Source organism: Myzus persicae, unplaced genomic scaffold, assembly GCF_001856785.1.
Source record: "Myzus persicae strain clone G006 unplaced genomic scaffold, MPER_G0061.0, whole genome shotgun sequence".
Lineage (NCBI taxonomy): Eukaryota > Metazoa > Arthropoda > Insecta > Hemiptera > Aphididae > Myzus > Myzus persicae.
The window spans coordinates 28,325-48,344 of record NW_019101047.1 but is presented as its reverse complement, the minus strand read 5'-3'; the positions used below and the strand labels follow the sequence as shown (position 1 = coordinate 48,344).

The window sequence follows — 20,020 nt, the reverse complement described above, 5'->3', positions numbered from 1 at the left end:
CGCTGCAGGAATAGCTGGTATTATAGTATACATCGCTACTAGGTAGTTGTAGTCCCACGTGAGTTTTTATTATTTATTTTTTAATTTACTTACGCAACACCTCGGCGACTAACGCTTAAATGTCATATGGCAGTGCAGCCAACTGGGGAATGTGAAAGCAATGTGAACTTTCACTGTTATTATTATATATGTATATAAACGTGCAAAACCACATATATTCATACGATGAAGAAGGGTGGAGAATACACAAGAGAAGAAAAGATTTTGCGTGTCAATGACTATTTCAATAACAAAATCATTATTTGCATTATTATTATTATTTTCGATTTTCTTGGCATAAATAGGCTCAAACATCTATAAGTCATATTTCTTAAGTCTTCATTCAAAAAACAGACATCTTTTTTCAACTCAATTAAACTATGAACTAAGTAGGATAATAAATGATTAAATTACATAGAGTAATATTTATATATTTATATATATATTATAATGACAACATCATATAATAATATTATAATTTTGTATTAATACAAATGGTTTAACAAATCTTGTACGAGGAGGATTTTTTTGTTCCCGAAGTTCTATTTGTCCATGTGGGTTGCAAAATGTGTGCCTTCTATATGAGGAGAATTTTGAGAAATTTAGAACATTATTGCGTTTGATCGTGAGAGATTCAACGCATTGGCAGCAGTTGGGTTTTCTTTGTGCTTGATTTGATAGGTGTGGGTGGGGTTGGTGTACCAGATTCTTGCTATTATTAGTATTATGTACTGTGCATAATATATTCACAAAGACTCGTTACAATTTGGGCAATTCGAAGCGGCTCCGGATTAGTACGATGACGGACGACCAATTGTGGATGTATCTAGATTGCATTAAAAATCAACCACGAAATTATTATTATCGATCATATTATGTGAGTTATAATATGTAAGTAGGTATATATTAATTATTATATTACATACTATATCGCGTTATTAAATGCTTGTATGTGTAAAATAGATTGCATCGATTGGGATACAGGTGAAGTTAACGTCGGCAATTCGTTTTTAAATGTGATTATTATGTAAGTGATGGGATTTTATAAATTATATCGAAAATTAATTGAATAGACATAACGATGGGTGAATTTTTAAGCATTAATTATAATACCTATATATTTGATAACATAACAAAAAAAAAAAAACTTGAATTGGCAATTGCTGACTGCTCAGTGATTGCTGTATTCTATGTATAATATGACTTGTGCGGAGCGTATACTATATGCATACATTATTTAGTAAACTAATTTATTTATCCATTAAAATATTTAAAATAACATTTACGTTGGAATTTATAATTTAATCGTATTTTAATAACTTATGTTAATGGAAACAATTTTCACATTCTTCAAAATTTTAAGAATCGTGAGTTACAATAAAAACTTTTTAATCGATGCATATACCTACCTAAAATGTAATAAAACACGTTTTTGATTAAATAATAATCATTCATGTATTAGTGTTTGTATGAAAAAAGAAAACTATTAAACATTTGTACTAAAAGTAATCAATGAATAATAAAACTGGATACTTAAACAATCTAATAATATAAATGCCATCCAACAAAATATTTACTTCGTCAACAAATATTTAGAATAGTAATGTACCCATATAATATATATATTGCTATAGCCTACATGCCTAGTCATGCTTAAAACTTTAAACTTTCCCAGAATAAGACAACAATGACAAATACTTTAAAATATGATTATTTAAAAGTTAAAAACAGCGGATGTTTTGGATTCTTAGTGAAACGAAAAATGTATTTGTGTTACTAAAAATATTTAAATAATATATCAAAAAGATTGCTTTCCCGAAGACGCCTGCAAGTGTAAGTGATGAAGCTATAAAACTATTTAGACCTATAAGTGCAGGAAACGAGGAATACGAGGAAACATGTATAATTTCACTAAAACTTTTTTTTTATTATGATTGGTGGTGAGACAATCAAACCACATCGGTTTTAAAGAAGATAAATAATAATGTACATCATAATATAATATAGAGATGTATAAAATGAACAACGCGGTCTACAGTTTTATTTGTGGTCAAACATATATGATACATATAAATAATTTTTCAATGACTACTTTCGCTTAACAAAGGTCATTTCCCTCTCAATCTCCCAACACTTATAACTTGTAGGTACATTATATATATTTTACGAATTACACGTTACAAACAATAATATTCCTGTATAGTATGTATAAAAGGTGATGTCTAGGATGGTACATTTTTCCATTGTAAGCTGATTATGCAAAGGGGAATTATATAAAAGTCATTCAGATTTCAAGAGATAAAAACATTTCACAAAACTTTATTAATTTTTTTTTTTTATCAACACTTTGGCTTATTAAGACTTATCGTCGCTCATCGTCTATTTATAATATGCTATTCTTTCCGCGAGGATTTTTTACCACTATATACACAAATAAATCTATATGAAACATATAATATTGTGCATGACGTGTTTATTTCACACATCACTGTTTAAAAAATCTACACTTTCTAAATAGTTATGTGTTTGTAATGTTTAACTTTAAACAAAAAAAAACTTATTGTTCATATTACTGCACACATTACAGTCATAGAGATAACGTAAAAACATAATAAATATTGTCAGTATAATATATATATACACCTATATCCTATAGAATACGAGACTTCGTACGGATTGACCTTGAATAGTGTACACGTTACAATATATAATATTAATATAATACCATAGGTATGTAATTTAATTCATCTAAGGAACACACGCATACCTATAGGAACATTCGTATCGATTATTCGAAAAGAGTGAAAGTGTATCACATATACGTATAATATAATAGTAATATATCATATGCATAAGCATAATCGTTGTGCCCATATAACTTATAAGGTGATATGGATTACGTGTTAGGTGATTTTTTTTCCGTAGACCAGCCAAACAGCATTCCATCTTATTTTAAACGATAACAAATTGATCGTGTCTGTGGTCATTTTTAATTTCGCTAATTAAAATAACTAGGTATATCTTCATATATTATACACTATATATCGGCTCGAAGCTCTAGGCGCCTACGGTTTTTATTTTCTTATTTTCGATGATATTATTATTTCACAACATTTTATCAGCACCATATGCATAATATTTATAATAATATATGTAGTGCAATTACATGACTAACATTCCGTCGTAAGCAGATCTTATACAGTTATTATATTATGTCTTTACCTACTTTTTAAATGTTATTGCTTAAGCGTGCAATAAATCTACTTAATCTGTAGTACCTATTTAAAGTTGAACTGTATTTTTATATCGGAACTCCAAATGAATCGTATAATAAAATCTCCCATCGTAACAGCTTTATATATTAATGAACATAATGCATAAAAGAAGCACTAAAAAATTAAGTGTACATGAGCACACATTAGGCACAAGTGTATAATCATGTATAGAGTCAATAATAGTGGTAAAAAGTGTTAAATTTGTGTTAATAATATTATGATGTATTACAAAAGAGAAGATGCGTGCATTCGCATGAACAATTACCTAAAATTAAAATATTTTTTTATTAAATAGGTACTTATAATGAAACAGTTATAATTAGTATGAAAACATTCTAGTGCAAACAATAACATTTACATACATATAAATATATAATATCATCATTCATGCAAATTTTTGGCAGTAATAATAATAATTACTCTGCCGTGGGATTCGTGCTAGGCGATTTTGTACTTTCATAACGTTAATTACATATGTTTATACAATACTAAAATATAATGTTAATTGAAGTAAAAATCTAAAATCCGTGAACATTTCAAAGCTAATCATACTTGAGAAATAATTTATAGTTTCTTTTACTACACGATTTGCTATTTTAATATAATGTTAGTAATTCGACGTGAAATTGTAAATAATGATTTAGTGCGTCTAAGTATGAGCGCCATGTGGTTAGGTTACAAAAGATCTATAATGATATACGCAAATAATAAATAATTATAATTTATAATAACACAATAAAAACCAAGATTAAAATTAAAGTTTTTAAACTCCATTACCCATATACTCACATATACCTAACCTGACTTAACCAATCATTTCTACACGCATGAAGTATTATTGTAATTTATAACGTATATAACTGAACATTTCTCCTGACTCCTATATCCTAAATCCTAAATACGCACAAAGATTACCTTGTGGTCAAAGTATACTTTAACTGAACATATTGATTTCCCTGACGAATTCAAGTTACCTTTATTATATAAGTATGGAAATGCATCCCTAATTATTGAATGAATGATGATGCAATTCCTTCATTCGAGCGTATTTTTAACAACAAATTCGTTTTACCTAGCATACACTCCTCTATTATGGACCCATCTTTTGTAAAATAAGGATCCTGAACATAAGTGGGTGGTGCCAAGCGCTACCCTAAAAAGTTCTATACGTTTCAATTTATCATTCCTAGCTTACCTAATAACAACTTGAGTTTTCATTTTTCTCAACAACTTTACGATGAGCAATGTTAGTGCTAAAAAGTAGAAACACATAGATACCTATTAGGACGTACTGTTCGTAAATCTTAGATGTGTTATAAATTACGCACCGATATCGATGTATACCTGCTAAATGATAAGTACACCCGAGCTTGAAAATTGACAGTATTCAGTAACAGTAAACAATTATCATGTCGAAGAATAGTAGACTAAATGTCGTACAGGTTATGAAATATATATATTTTAACACGTATTCTCGTAAAATTATATTTTTTTGAACAATATCCACAAGACATCGTTAGCAGTAAAGAAATTAGAAAATTACAAATCGTTCAGAGGTTACTATTATAGGTTAGGGCACGACTACCTGTATGAATGTACAACGATTAACATTATAACACAACGGTTGAAATATTCGCCAGTTTATGCAGAGACGTATTTTTTTAATCGATTTCGTTGCGTTTTATTCGAAGTATTTATAGTGTTATTAGATTTTCACCTTCACGAATCCGCCCGTCAATCCGAACAATAGTTGCAAAGTCATAAATCTGCTAACGCATTGTACCTCCAATATATATGTATATGTACCACACCAAAGACATCGTTTCAAAATCCGTGTGAGCCGTCGACTGTAGCATAATATTATAACGTAATATTGCGCGGCAGGCCGTCGTGGGCAGCAGCTGGCATAATCATCGTGGGTCATAATTTGTACATTATTAACAGTAATTATCGTGCCGTGCATATATATAATATAATAACCCCCGAGCAGGTTTTTCTCTCTTAAATATCTTATCACGTTTCATTCGTGATATAATATTATTTATACCTTTTTAATATACGTGTGCAGTACACGTAGTTACATTAAAATATCGCACACACATCGTTCGTAAACCTTCGACCGCCCCCGACGACGGCCCGAGCGTTTTTAAATGTTCGTTCCTCCGTCTCCAAACCCACCCGTCCGCCACCGTCCGAGTATGGGGTTCAAGCCGACTGACTTTGGCAACATTGACCTTTTCCGACCACGGAATATTCGTAAGACGCTCGCGTCTTCGCCGCTGCAGCAGACAGCTATATAATATGTACAAACGCCGCGGCCACCTCAACTTTCACTTGTATGTCTATAATAATATAATAATAATCGATCGCGATTATCGTAGCCGCCGTACATTATTTGAAAATAAATATCTTATCAGCTCGTCCATTACGATACGTGTAGTATACCAGTAACCCTAACAATAACCTATACCTATAAACATTGTGACGACGTACGATCGCGAGATCCAAAAGCCTCGGGAGGAAAACCGGTTTCAAATGGCTGCGAAAAGTCTCGTGGCCATAACTCGTAGCGTATATAGTGTTATCGGCGAAACGCCGAAGACGTGTGCGCGGCAGAGGTCCTCTCTCCCATCGGACGATTTCACAACATGATAGGTAATATTATAAATATATATGAATTATGATATTATTATCGAACGATGATAAAATAATCGTCACTTTCCGATGTCGCGCATTTCTGACGATATATTATAACTCGAAACGTTGTATTATCATAAAATTATGACGTATGGTTCCGAATACAAGCTGGTGTACCTAGGTGCACCATCATGGTATATAAATTATACATTTTATGCACCACGCTTCTGCGTATAATGATAAATTAACCTTTTAAAGGTCACAACGATTTCAGACTCGCGAGCTTGTTTATTATCGTGTTTCTTTTCCGTATGTTATATATATGATGACGAAAAACGGACGTAGAGAATATTAGAATAGAATTTCTGGTTGAAATTTTAATGCTGCGGTTTTTTGTTCACGAAGGACTGCGCTGCAGACTTTGATATACGTATAATGTATATGTAACAATCAATAACGACGACACTTCTATTAGGTGACTGTTGACGAGTGAAAACTAGAAAAAAACCTGAATATGGAATGAAAATTGTAATGACTTTTAAATGACAGACAAATATTTTGATAGACGATTAGTATATATAATAGCGTTCTGATGAACGTCCGTTTATTAAGCAACAATAGCTAAAAGATATTTTTGTGGTGAAACTTTGGAATGAGAATCAATTAATTGTTCAACGTAATAGTATGACAGACACCGGGACGCAAGTACTTTGAAAATATTAAAAAATAACTTTGTATATTCCTACTTACGTACTGGAAAAATGTTTGATTCAAAGATTTCTACTTGATTACCGTACCACATTCTATAAAAATTGCAAGTAGATGACTTTTGCTTTTATTTTAATGCGGGCCCATAATATAAGTACATTTTATTATATTAATCTTGATAATCGTCACAAAAAAAATAAAAATTCTCTATTGACCGCGGTTGTCTGTTGACCAAACCCATATATGAATGTAAAACTCGAGGTTGACATTCAGAGTTTCTCGAATTTTTTTTGACAGACTACCAGAGTATGGTGCTCTACTGGTTATAAAACGGACAAAACACATAGATAGATATAGTTATATAAATTCACACTATAAATGCATACACTTGAGAAATAGGTACGTATATAGACATGATGGTGGTAAACTGTGTAAAAATGACATGAGCGGTTTGGCGGCGTTGTCCTTCGACAGAAAATATTGTTTTACGTAATTATCGAAAACTACTCTCCTCGCTCGGGGGGAGTCCTCCGGTGGCCGCTTTATAGTAAGATGACCCATAAAGGTCGCTAAGACAGTTATAATACCGGCGGACATGCGTGTACGCGCGTATAGGCAATAAAATATTATTTCGTGTATATACCTATCGGAAAAGAAAAAAACCCGCGGTCCTATAATATTATAATATAATAATAAAGCGAGCCTTTATATAGTCACATCTATATAGGTGTATAGACATGCACACCTCTTTATAATTATTTAAAAATGTATTTGCAATCTGTACGACAGTATTACAATTTATTGTGTGTAATAAGCTATAGTAAGTTTGATAACATATAATATTATAATATTGTTACATAGATATGGCAGTCGGGCATTGCAGGCGAAATAAAATAAAATGCTAATGGGCATACGCACTCAGTGATATAGGCATAGAGATACACCTACAAACATTATAATCGAAAGACTGGTTGCGCAATACCTCCTATATGTATTGACGAAATATAATGTATAATATAACAATGTAAAGGATAGATAACGACGTTGGACGGACACAAGAACGCAATCATATTAGGGACTTTGTTATTACAATATATATTATAACAGAAGCGTAATGCAGCAGTCTAAATAATATTATGTTTACATTGTGTTTTACTGTTTTCTATAATTGAATGTGACCGATCGGGAATAGAATCAGTGGTATAATACTATAATATGCGTCTAAGCCCGTTACCCCTATAGTATCGAGTATTATAATGGGCAAATAGGTGATAATACAGTGCTATTATACTATATGTATATATTACATTAACTATAACGTTGCTACATCGGTCGTTTCCTCAATCAGATCGTTAATCACAATAGCGTCCACCATTGGGGATGAGTAAAAATGTAAAATGTGCAGGGTTTAAATGGGGAGAGGGGAGAAGATTTCCTATTAAAATGCGTGTCAAAGTTCAAATGACGGTTATTTTGATTTCACCACTGGTGTGCTTTGTAGTAGCCTGTAGGAGACTAGCTGTTGCAAATAATTTAAAATGATAATACCAGAAGGCCAGTGTTAATTAACTGGTGTCAAAAATCAGTCCCCCAGTGTTTTCCAAAAGTTCACCACTGGTACAGAGCAATATCGACATTTGAAAAGTAGGCTCAGTTAATTTTATAATCAATTAACGAAAATATCAATTTTTTTAGGCTATCTATTTAAAAATTAAAAGTTATTGCTTCTAAAGATTCTCTTACCTAATAACAAATATCATAAATTTATGTACCGTACATTAATTACAATTTCTGGTGGTACTGATACAGGGAGGAAATATCAAATAATTGCCACGAAAAAAATGAGCAACCTTCCGGTACTATAATTTTAAAAGTATTTCTTGTCACTTACGCTCTCTATGACGATTTCATTTACATATACCTACATAAGACAACGATATTATGATAATAATAATAACAACAATAATATGTGTTGTGATTATGAACAATGAACATTGCAAACGTATTTGAAATTTATGCGTACAGGTATGTCGAAGTGGACAGACAATATTTTCAATGCTATAAGTAGATATTTACCATAGTAATTCATACAATTTATCATTCGAATATTAGAACTTTGACTTTTCCTACTGTTTTTAATTTTGCTTTTTTTGACACGAGGAAAACCAAGTTCGCGATAGATCATATACAAAGAGATGGATTTTAATTTTAAATGTAAAAATAAATTAATATTTTCTTAATCAAACGCTCAAAAATAATTGTATTTCATGAGTAATTTTAAATGGATATACATTCCTTAAGCAGTTTGCAGAATTAATTAAAAAAATATGTTAATAGTAAGATTAAAAAATATTTTAACAATAAGTCAAGGACAATCCCATGTAATAAGATTTAACTAATGGGTTTATTGCGTATAAATATTACATTTATTATAAAGAAAACAAATTGGGTAAACTAATGAGTAAATGTGTAATACATAGGTTATAGGCATTGTGTTTTATAATTTATATAGATGGTTTTATTGTTTAGAAATATGGAAATTTAAACAAGAATGGTAAAGCGTTTATGCCTCTGACCGTTAAAGATTTTATGCGGTTAAAATGAAAATAGGTTAATGTTATTGTAATTGATTGTCATTAAAAATAAATAAAATAAAATTTTGGAATGACAGTGAATGTTTGTATTCACACGTTCTTAAAATTATGATCAACACCTCGAGTTATTGAGAACACAATATCATTATATCTAAAATATCAATTGTTCTATTCAAATTTAAGTTCTATATGTGTTTTTTTTTCTTACCGAAAATGTGCAATAGGTGTTGTGCAATTTTTTCCATTTGCACGAAAAAAATGTAACCATATTTGTCATAAATGTTTATTTAACCGGTAAATAACGTCTGACAACAACTAGGTATAATATATACTATTAAAAACAAAAAAATAACTATAAGCCCGCTATTGCAGTCGGAAAATTACGATTACTACAATAATCATCATAATTTATGTTTATGTGATTGTTAAATATACAGCGCATAGTTTCTGTTGAAATTCGGTGTTTACGAATATATATATATCTGTATGTATATATATATGCAACGCGAATTCCTGCACAGCATTACCTACGCGCTGCAAATCAAAATTAACTTCCTGACACAATTACCATTATATAATGTTAATTTGTAATCCATCCTGTCTCTAGCGGTGATTTCCAAGTGAATCAACGCACTTAACGAGTGTTATGCGTGTCCAATGCGTCTTCCTTCTGTCATGTCGTCGACACTGTGTATATAAATATATATATAAGTGTATAAATATATATAATACAAATATACAATTACCGCACAGTCCGTAAAAAAAAAAACCGACAACAGCTCGCCAATTAATATAGGTTCCTACTGTGTACATAGGGAAATTAATAATAAAATGTGCGAGGCGATATTTTTTTTTCGTTTCATAATAGTTTTCAAAAGACAATCTTACTCAACTATAGATATGTCTATACACCACACACACACACACACACACACACACACACACACACACACACACACACACACACACACACATACACTTATCGACGAGTCTGTAATATAATTATACATCGCTCTCGCGTTTACAATACATGTAACAGTCGCAGTAAACAAGTTGCAATTCACGTTGGATCGGTTTCCGTAAATCTCGCCAAGGACGTCGGGACGAACGATTCACCACCACCCGCGAGTGCAGTTTTTAAAGAGCGAAACAACAATAATATATAATAGATGGGTTCTGATTATAGTTATTATAACATACTCGTCGGTCATTATAAATTGGCGAATCGAATAAATGTAGCTCTTCGCTTTTCATCGCTGACAGTTGCAGACGCTTTGCAACATAATAATATTATACCATGTGACGAACGCGCACGAAACGATAATACCTATGCATAATATACAAAAACTTAGGACTTACACTACATGCATGACTATAATATAATGAGCAATAGTATAATTTCGTAAATAATGATCCGTCACTGATGGAGCAGCAATCTCTTCGCCGAGGCTTTTCAGTATCATATTATTTAGAACATTTGTCTATATGCATGGACACTAACAATTATTATATAACTCGATTATGCGTTTATAACCAAATTGGATTTTCTACGAGAATCGTACCTAATATAATAAGCAGTAGACTTGTTTGACTTCTGCTGCAGGTTTACAGTCTTGGCAAAATTCAAAATATGAATTATAGATACGTGGAGATTTCTCTTTCATTCCGTACAAAATAACACTGCAAAGTTCATAAAAACGTAATAACATTTTGGAGACCGAAACTCTCTTATAGAATAAGGATCATTAATTTCAATTTTCAGCTTGCAAATATGAATAACATTTATTCTGCAACAAATAATAATGATACGCTTGGACCTCACACAATGCTGGTTAAAATGAACTCACAAAATGCAAGGGAATATTTCGAACTTTCAAACGCAGTTGATATTTTCACAATAACTCATGCGTTGCCACATATTTCGTAAAAATTTCAAATTTGTTTTGTTTGGTGTAGGGATACCCATCCAGGCTGAATTCTCACCTGCGTGTTGTTATAGTTTCTACTAAAATTATTTCACCCGATCACAGTGTATAAGTTTCCATGCCTAAGTATTCTTTGTTGCAACGTTTCGGAAAATATAAACACAGACTTTCGTTTCACTTCCTTGCGCCATTTTTCCACATATCTAGATTGTTTTCTACACGTGCGCCCGCAGCCTAGCTGTAAATTTAAACGTGGGAACGAAACTGGTAACGCAAATCCTGTATATAATATTATCCACTAAAAATATATATATATATATATATCATCTGGCGTAGAACTCGGACAAAATGCTGAGTTTAGTATTTCAAATCGAGTGACGCTCCAAGACACATTATATTTTGTTCAGAGTTATGTCTGTATACCTGCAGTGGTTATGCACAAACAAACAATGCACGTACTTTATATAAAAATACATAATATTGTCAAAACTAATTATCATTTCGTGTGTCTTCGCAACGATCACCGCGCGAAACTATGAAATAAATCTAAAAAATACATAATTTTAACAAAACGCGTATCATCAGATATCTCGCGCGTGAGAATCAGATTAATCTAGTGAAACCATAGTACGCATAACATCTCATAATATAATAACATTACAACGAGAACAATAGTCCAGGAGGCACACGTAAGAGATATTATAATAATATAAGTATTCTACGCAGTCACATCACACGTATTACACTGTAGGCTAATTTGTATTCAACCGGTTAAAAGGGCATATACCTACCCACTTCGGTGCACTTTGCGGCGTGTACGAAGACCATTATAGTATACGAAGTCGTCGGGTTAGGCCTCGGCGCATTATTATATTTTATATACATAATAATATTATACCTGTACCTGCCACGGGATCGTTGAACACGTCATTACAATAATAAATTCGTAACGTATTTGCGGTCATCTACACTATGCATATAGGTATACCAATATGGGTAGCCCGCGAGCGATCACCGGAGATGCGTTTAAGCGTTCTGCTCACGTCGTTGGTAAAATTTAAATATTGATAACCCCCATTTCTTGTACCGATATTATACGTGCATGTACCTACGTACGAATAAGGTTTAAGGATAAACAGGATTGTCCGAGCGAGGGTGGGAAGAAGGTCGTTGATATCTCGGTAGTTTCTTAACGCGAGAGAGAAAAAAAAACCCGCGCAACGCCTTCGGCTTTCACTATTTTTGTTCATTGGACTGCGTGCGGCCGCCGGTGAGAAAAACGAAACAATAATATTATCTCAACCAAAAACACACTGTGACAACAGCACACTTAATTCGATCTTATTATGCGTAAAAAGAAATAATATAATAATTAGTAAAAGACATTTAGAAAAAACGTCGTGGATTCGTGTTTCGGTATTATTATAATCTATACTTTTTTAACGCCGTGATAATACCGTGTACTTTCCGCCACGCCATCACCGTCGTCGGAAAGGTTTTGTTGCGGTGACGATTATACGGTTTTGAGCCTCAAACTATGCTATACATCACATTTAAAATTATAAATTTCATATTTATATTTTTTATATTATATATTCATTTTATGTATTCATTTAAATTTAATATTATTTATAAAATTCTTCATATTATTATGGGTAGGTTCCTACTGCGATTCGTCAATAGTGTCTGCGACAGACGGATCGGTTCGGTATAATAGTCAATAGAAAACGTATTCGAATTTTATATGACAATATGACATATCAATAAGAGTGAGCTGCATATCACACTATAACATGGGTAGTACCTATTCAACGGGCGTAACCGCCAACCTTACGAGCACGACGATACATCAAAATACGAAATATTATCATACGCCATTGAATATTGTATTTTAATTTATGATATGTGTACATAGGTAAATACTACACGACGAACACACGGTTTCGGGTGAAATTTTTTTCGACTCGTCATAACGATATTTTATAATATCATCATAACATAATACGCATTATACGTCTATACGTATATGTTATATTATGCATTATACATAATGTAGATTCATTTTGCTCTCCCCGTCCTATCGTTATTATTATTGACCGCCCCCCACTCACAGAGTGTGTTTAGCAACAGACGTTATGCATATTTTTTTTGCTCTCCGTCAGACTACAATATGTAAAAAAAATTATACGTTACAAGGAAATGGGTATGCGCGTCTTGTATCGATACCTTCACATACATATTGCAGGTACCCACGCAGATTGGTTACTCATAATGCAACGTTATTATTCAGCGAATTTGGATCGTTTTCGACGACGTCCATACAACGAACTCGCACAATGGGTGTTTTATTTGTGCCCGCGGACACACGCATGTGCGAGTATGCAAATTCAAATTTTTATCCCATAAAACATTTAAGTCATACGTACAGATTCGACGCGGTCTTGTCACGGTCTCGTGTATTATGTGATTTACCGACACATGATCTATATTATATTGTGTTCGTTCGATGTTACGCAAATATTGTTCGTTGAATAACCGTCGGAAACATAAGTTTGGTGATGACTTTTGTACAGTTTGCAAACTACCTGTGTATATGTAGTTGATTTATGTTATAGTTATATTATATGTTATAACTAAATAAAATTATACGCTACAGATAACATGATATTATAATATTATTATTGTATTCGACGCACCAACGGCATAATATGTATATTTCTGTTTCAGATGCAATTTTTGCCATGGCTGTTAATATTTGGGTCAATTATTATATCTGACGCCGAACGTAAGTGTATAAATGCGTCATTCAACCGTGTGGCTTTTGCTTAATAAAGCTCTATTGTACAATATACTTAATATTATATAATCGATTGAGATATGACTGGTTTTTAATTTCTATTCATATATATAATGTGTTTAGCAACCGTGAGATGATCGTCAACTGATTTTATCATCTTAAATTTTCGAATAGTTTCAACACGTTTATCTCATATCAATCTCCCCTACACACTTCCATTCTTGAATAAACCTTCAACAATTTATTTTTAATTATAGTTCTCTTTGAAGAATCTTTAGAATCTTATATTCAGCCATTGTAATTTTTTCCTTAATTTTGGTTCGTCTAACATAATGCCGATAAAACTATAGGATAACTAACTTCCCATATTTTAGAAAATTAATAAACAAGATTATTTGTTTGCTGAATGTCAGCCAAACTAATAACTATAATAACTAATAAGTATTATTATTTTTAACTAAATATACAATTTAAAAGTTTCTCCGTTAAAAATAATACATAATATTAACAAAAATGAATAAAACTACTTAATCTGGTGAACTTTCCCTCTTTATTATAGTCATAATATTAAAATATAATATCCTCCTAATAATTGACAAATTATAAAACGTTATGTTTAAGTGAAAAAAGTGATATAATAATATTATTTATAATTTATAAACCAGTATCAAAAATATTTTTATTTTTAAAAACGAACACGATAATATCATCGTTTGAGGAGATATCGATATATCGTGTACAGTAAACCTGGCATGTTTTATTCAACATTTTTATTGACATTACATATGTTTATAGACAATAAACATTAAATTGTATTTTTATATAGTTATATTATATATCATGTTTATAGTATGCCTGTGAGTTGTGTTACACAATAATTGCCTCGTCTTACGACTTTAAATCATTGAATTATGCATTCGCAGTTATTATCCAATCCACGAATGTGTGAATATTAGTTAGCACTATTTTATGTCTAACAATATATTATTACTCATTTATCGCAAAATATAATTTAGATTCAATGTGTGTGTGCGTGTATGTTTTTTTATTATCAGAAAATCGCATTTAACTATTTAAGTTCAACGGTCTGCAAGACCTTGAGAAGCCCAGTCGACATGATCTGCATTCTATATTATTTGCATCACTTTTTCATAGACTTCAATAACCTTGGCCCGTCTACCATTGTAATATCGAAAGAAAACAATACCTTTGAACGCTTCCACAAAGTTTCGGAAACAATTTAACGAGTTATTAATAATATTCATATTAAACGCCACTGTGTTAGTCAGGTCTTAGGTCATCGCAGTTACTGTTAGCAGTAACAGTTGCCGTTGCTGCGTGAGATCCCAGTCACGTTACTATTTTGATTGTTTGGTTTGTTTGTAGTCTTTACGCATTGTATAACACTTGCGTGAATATCCGTTTGCGCTTTGATCGCAAGGACGAAATTTTTTTTATTTTTTATTACGGGGTTTTGTAATACATTACAATTTACAGATGATATACAAAAACGAGAAACATCTAATCAAAAGAAGGTAGTGTGTTACTACACGAACTGGAGTGTTTACAGACCAGGCACGGCCAAGTTTTCACCGCAAAACATTAACCCGTACTTGTGTACTCATTTGATTTACGCGTTCGGTGGTCTTGACAAGGAAAATGGATTGCGTCCTTATGATAAGTATCAAGATATTGAACAAGGTAAATTTAGTCAACAGTGCGTCATTTTTGTTGTATATTTTTGAATGACCCGATTGATTTTAAATAGGTGGTTACGCTAAATTTAACGGACTGAAAACTTATAACAAAAATCTCAAAACGCTTCTGGCAATTGGAGGATGGAATGAAGGTTCCGCTAGGTTCTCGAAATTGGTAGACGATGAAGATAAAAGAAAAGAATTCGTGAAAAATGTTATTAAATTTCTCAGGCAAAATAATTTTGATGGTCTTGACTTGGATTGGGAGTACCCTGCCTATAGAGATGGTAGTAAGCCCAGTGACAAAGAAAACTATGCGTCCTTAGTTAAGGTAAAAATATTTCATTCAATTTAGTTTAATCTATGCATGAAATACATAACTTATTTTTTTATTTTTGTTATAACATAAAGGAATTAAGAGAAGAGTTTAATAGAGAATCATCAAAAACGGGCCGATCTAGGTTGCTTCTGACTATGGCAGTCCCAGCTGGTATCGAGTACATTGATAAGGGATATGACATTCCTGAGCTAAATAAGTGAGAACATGGTTTACATTTTTACTTTATATTTCTTATTTTTCCCAATTTGGTGTTAAATTTATATTATTATTTTAATAGGCATTTGGACTTTATGAATTTACTGACATACGATTATCATTCATCATTTGAACCAGCAGTGAATCACCATTCTCCACTCTATCCTTTGGAAGAAGATTCAGAATATAACTTTGACGCAAAACTTAATATAGTAATTTGAACTTTGTTTTTAATTATATAGATGCTAACTATTATACACTGTAACTTGTATTATAATTATTCTATCGTTTATAAAAATATAGGATCATACAATCAAACATTATCTTGCTGCTGGAGCTGATAAAGAAAAACTGGTCCTTGGTATTCCAACTTACGGTAGATCGTATACGCTCTTTAATCGAGAAAGTAAGGACATAGGCGCTCCATCAGATGGTCCTGGAGAAAAGGGAGAAGCCACTAGAGAAAAAGGATACTTGGCCTACTATGAGGTACCTATATATGAAATTATAACATTTTTTATATGATTTTCAGACATTTGTCGCCCAAGATAAATGTATAGACCTATCTTTAGTTTATACGCATGTAGATATACAGAACTGGTGGCTTTGTCTTTTAACTTTCCCATAATTTAAGTTTTTGGTACATGAATACGACCTTGTATAAATTGTATACATGTAGTTTTCAATGTAAAGTGTTAGTATTCGTAGCATTTTTGCGAATGGTGTCAACATTATACTTTAATGAAAAATATAATATATTGATAAGATATTCAAAGTTCTAATCATTATAATTTATACTGAATAAACAATAAGTACTCGTATAAATACATACATATTACATAATATTACCTATAGTCGGTTAGTTGGACTAAATATATATGTATAATAAAAGCTATGTGCATTTTATTTTTCAAATACTATGACATAAAGTGCAAATTTGATGTTTTTCAATATTAAAAAAAATAACACTATTTATAATAGGTATAAAATTATCGTTATTGTATTTTATCTTATAAAATATTTTAATATTAAATAAATAATATTTAACTATATTATTTTACACTAGTCTCGACTCTCGACCCTTTTCTTTGATTAAAACAATATGTTTTAAAATTACAAATAACCAATAACATAAATATTATAACTCAATTATTTGAATTTATAGTAATATATACAAGGTGAAGTAGAAAGACCTGATAAGTGAAAAAATGAAATAAAAGTTCTAATCAATTTAAACATTTTTTTGTACATAATATATTATTTATAGACACTTGCGTTACAAGCACTTATACAGCTAGCATAACATTTTTTTTTTTTTACTGAAAATAAAAATTCGAAATAGCCAATTTATAAATCTAAATCTTTGACAAATTCTAATTTTAAAAGCGTGTACTTGTGTTAAGTAGTTTATTTTTTAAATATCAATATATATATATTTTTTTTTTTGAGTAAATTAATTTGAAAAGTATACCATATCTTTTTTCAAAATATTAGTTTTAGGAATTTCCCGACAAAAATATATTACTTAAACTATTTATTATTGACATAATTTTCATAATTGTTGTCATACGTTGAACCGTATCATAGTATTAGTTTTTATTTGTCATGTATTTCTGATACACTCTATATACAATGTATACAGTATGTAATTGACGTATCATTTAAGTATAAATTTATAAAAGGTCTAAACATTTTTATATTGATTATTATGAGCAATTAGTTGTTTGGGAGGATATTGTCATACATTTTTAAAATTATGCCGGTGTCCATTCCAGTGGTAATTGATCATATATGGCAATACCCAATATTGTTCTAATGTCTTGACATCGTGTAATGTATATAAAATAACAGTATAATACAGATGGGAATAATGTTGTATTTTTTACAGATTTGTGGAAATTTGAAAAAAGATGACTCCTGGACTATTGAACAGCCAAAACCAAAAGCAATGGGACCTTATGCATACAAAGATAATCAATGGGTTGGATATGATGACGAAGAATTCGTTAAATTAAAGGTATAATTAAATGTAGAAAACAATACTATTGTCTATTATTATATATTAATTTTATTGTTAGCTAATACAAGTTGATAATTGTGCGTTTTTGATTAGGCTAAATATGTAAATGAAAACGATTTGGGAGGTATAATGTTTTGGTCGATTGACAACGATGACTTTAGGGGAAGTTGTCATAGTAGACCGTACCCACTAATTGAAGCAGGAAAAGAAGCTCTACTTGGGTATGTACAATAATAAGATGGTATAATATATACTTATTTATATTATGATACAAATAATTTTTATTTTAACTCTATATATATACATTTTAGTGATTCGAAAGTAGCACCAAGTCAAGGAAAAGAAACTAAAACTACCTTATCCAAATCCCGACCAAAACCAAGACCAGTTGCAAGAACTACTACTACATCAGCACCACAAGAAAAGTCAGGAGTGTCTACAACTACACCAGAACCACCTACTACACCCGATACTGGAACTGGTTCGTTTAAAATATTTTTTATATTTAAATGTATAATAGTTAATAAACAAACATCTGTGTTTTAAAGATTTCACCTGTAAGGATGAAGGATTCTTTCCACATCCACGTGAATGCAAAAAGTATTTTTGGTGTTTGGACAGCGGTCCATCAAATTTAGGAATTGTAGCTCACCAATTTACATGCCCTTCGGGATTAGTGTTCAATAAAATATCGGATTCTTGTGATTACACTAGAAACGTTGTCTGTAAAGATAAGAAAACTTCTGATACAACAGCAGCAACAACAACAACAACTACGCCCAAACCAATAAAATCTGGAATAAAAACCACTACAACTACAACTACCACATCTACAACTCAAACTCCAGAAGTAGAAGATGACAGTGAAGACGAGTTTGAAGAAGAAGAAGATCCTAAAGAAATAAAACAATTGATCACTTTAATTAAGAAATTAGGTATTTACGTAATCAATTAAAAATGTCTATGGTTTATTTAAAATTAGGACTTCTATTAATACATTTATTTATATAGGTGGTGTAGCAGAGTTGGAAAAACAACTTAATATTAAGGATGGGTCAACTGAAGTGACAACTCCAGCAATAAGCAAATCTCTTTACAATAAAGTTTTGAAATTACCTTCCAATAGGTAAATGTATTATATTTTATACATAGATAATTGTGGAGTTGATTTAAAAATATTAATTATGCAGGTTCCAGTCCTCGTACATAAATGGACCTGGTCCCCAAAGTGAAGGGTTAGATAAAAAAGATGACAATATAGACTATAAGAAAGACAAACCTCAATATGTCACAATTAGACGTCAAAGGTTTGTATTATGAAATGTCAATTAAACATAACATAATATTAATTGTTTTGACATTTCTTATTTTAGGCCTTCTAAAGATGTAATTGATAACACCCAAGAATCAGAAGAAGAGGATATTCCAACTGATGCAACTACTGAAAGATTCAAGCCAACATATAAAACAGTCGATAGAACCCGATTCCGCGATTTAGGAGAAGTAGCTGATGAAAATTCTGAAAGTGATTCATTGCCTAAGTATACCACAATTAGTCGGGCTAAATCAACAGAAAATAATCCCGAAGAAACAACGAGTCCAAAATATGTTACTCTGCGTAGACAGAGACCAACTTACAAAGAAGATGAAATAAGTGATGAAGAAATCACTCCAGTTGCAGTATCATCTACTTCACAGGCACCAAGGTATATCACGCAATAATAAAATATATAAACATTATATTATTTATTGCGTATTATAAATATATTTATATATGTATATTATATCAATCT

General features: G+C 31.3%; 1 protein-coding gene across 1 annotated transcript in view; it reads left to right on the top strand.

Annotated features, from left to right (window-relative positions):
* The window catches only part of LOC111027521 (flocculation protein FLO11-like), a 41,374-nt gene that overhangs the window by 15,420 nt on the left and 5,934 nt on the right, over positions 1-20,020 (top strand). The window contains exons 2-14 of the mRNA XM_022305921.1: positions 13,906-13,963; positions 15,473-15,676; positions 15,744-16,003; positions 16,084-16,208; positions 16,290-16,419; positions 16,511-16,696; positions 18,096-18,224; positions 18,321-18,448; positions 18,539-18,708; positions 18,776-19,162; positions 19,239-19,353; positions 19,418-19,534; positions 19,601-19,933. Of these exons, the coding sequence (XP_022161613.1) occupies positions 13,906-13,963; positions 15,473-15,676; positions 15,744-16,003; positions 16,084-16,208; positions 16,290-16,419; positions 16,511-16,696; positions 18,096-18,224; positions 18,321-18,448; positions 18,539-18,708; positions 18,776-19,162; positions 19,239-19,353; positions 19,418-19,534; positions 19,601-19,933 (2,342 nt within the window). The remainder of the gene's footprint in view (positions 1-13,905; positions 13,964-15,472; positions 15,677-15,743; positions 16,004-16,083; positions 16,209-16,289; positions 16,420-16,510; positions 16,697-18,095; positions 18,225-18,320; positions 18,449-18,538; positions 18,709-18,775; positions 19,163-19,238; positions 19,354-19,417; positions 19,535-19,600; positions 19,934-20,020) is intronic.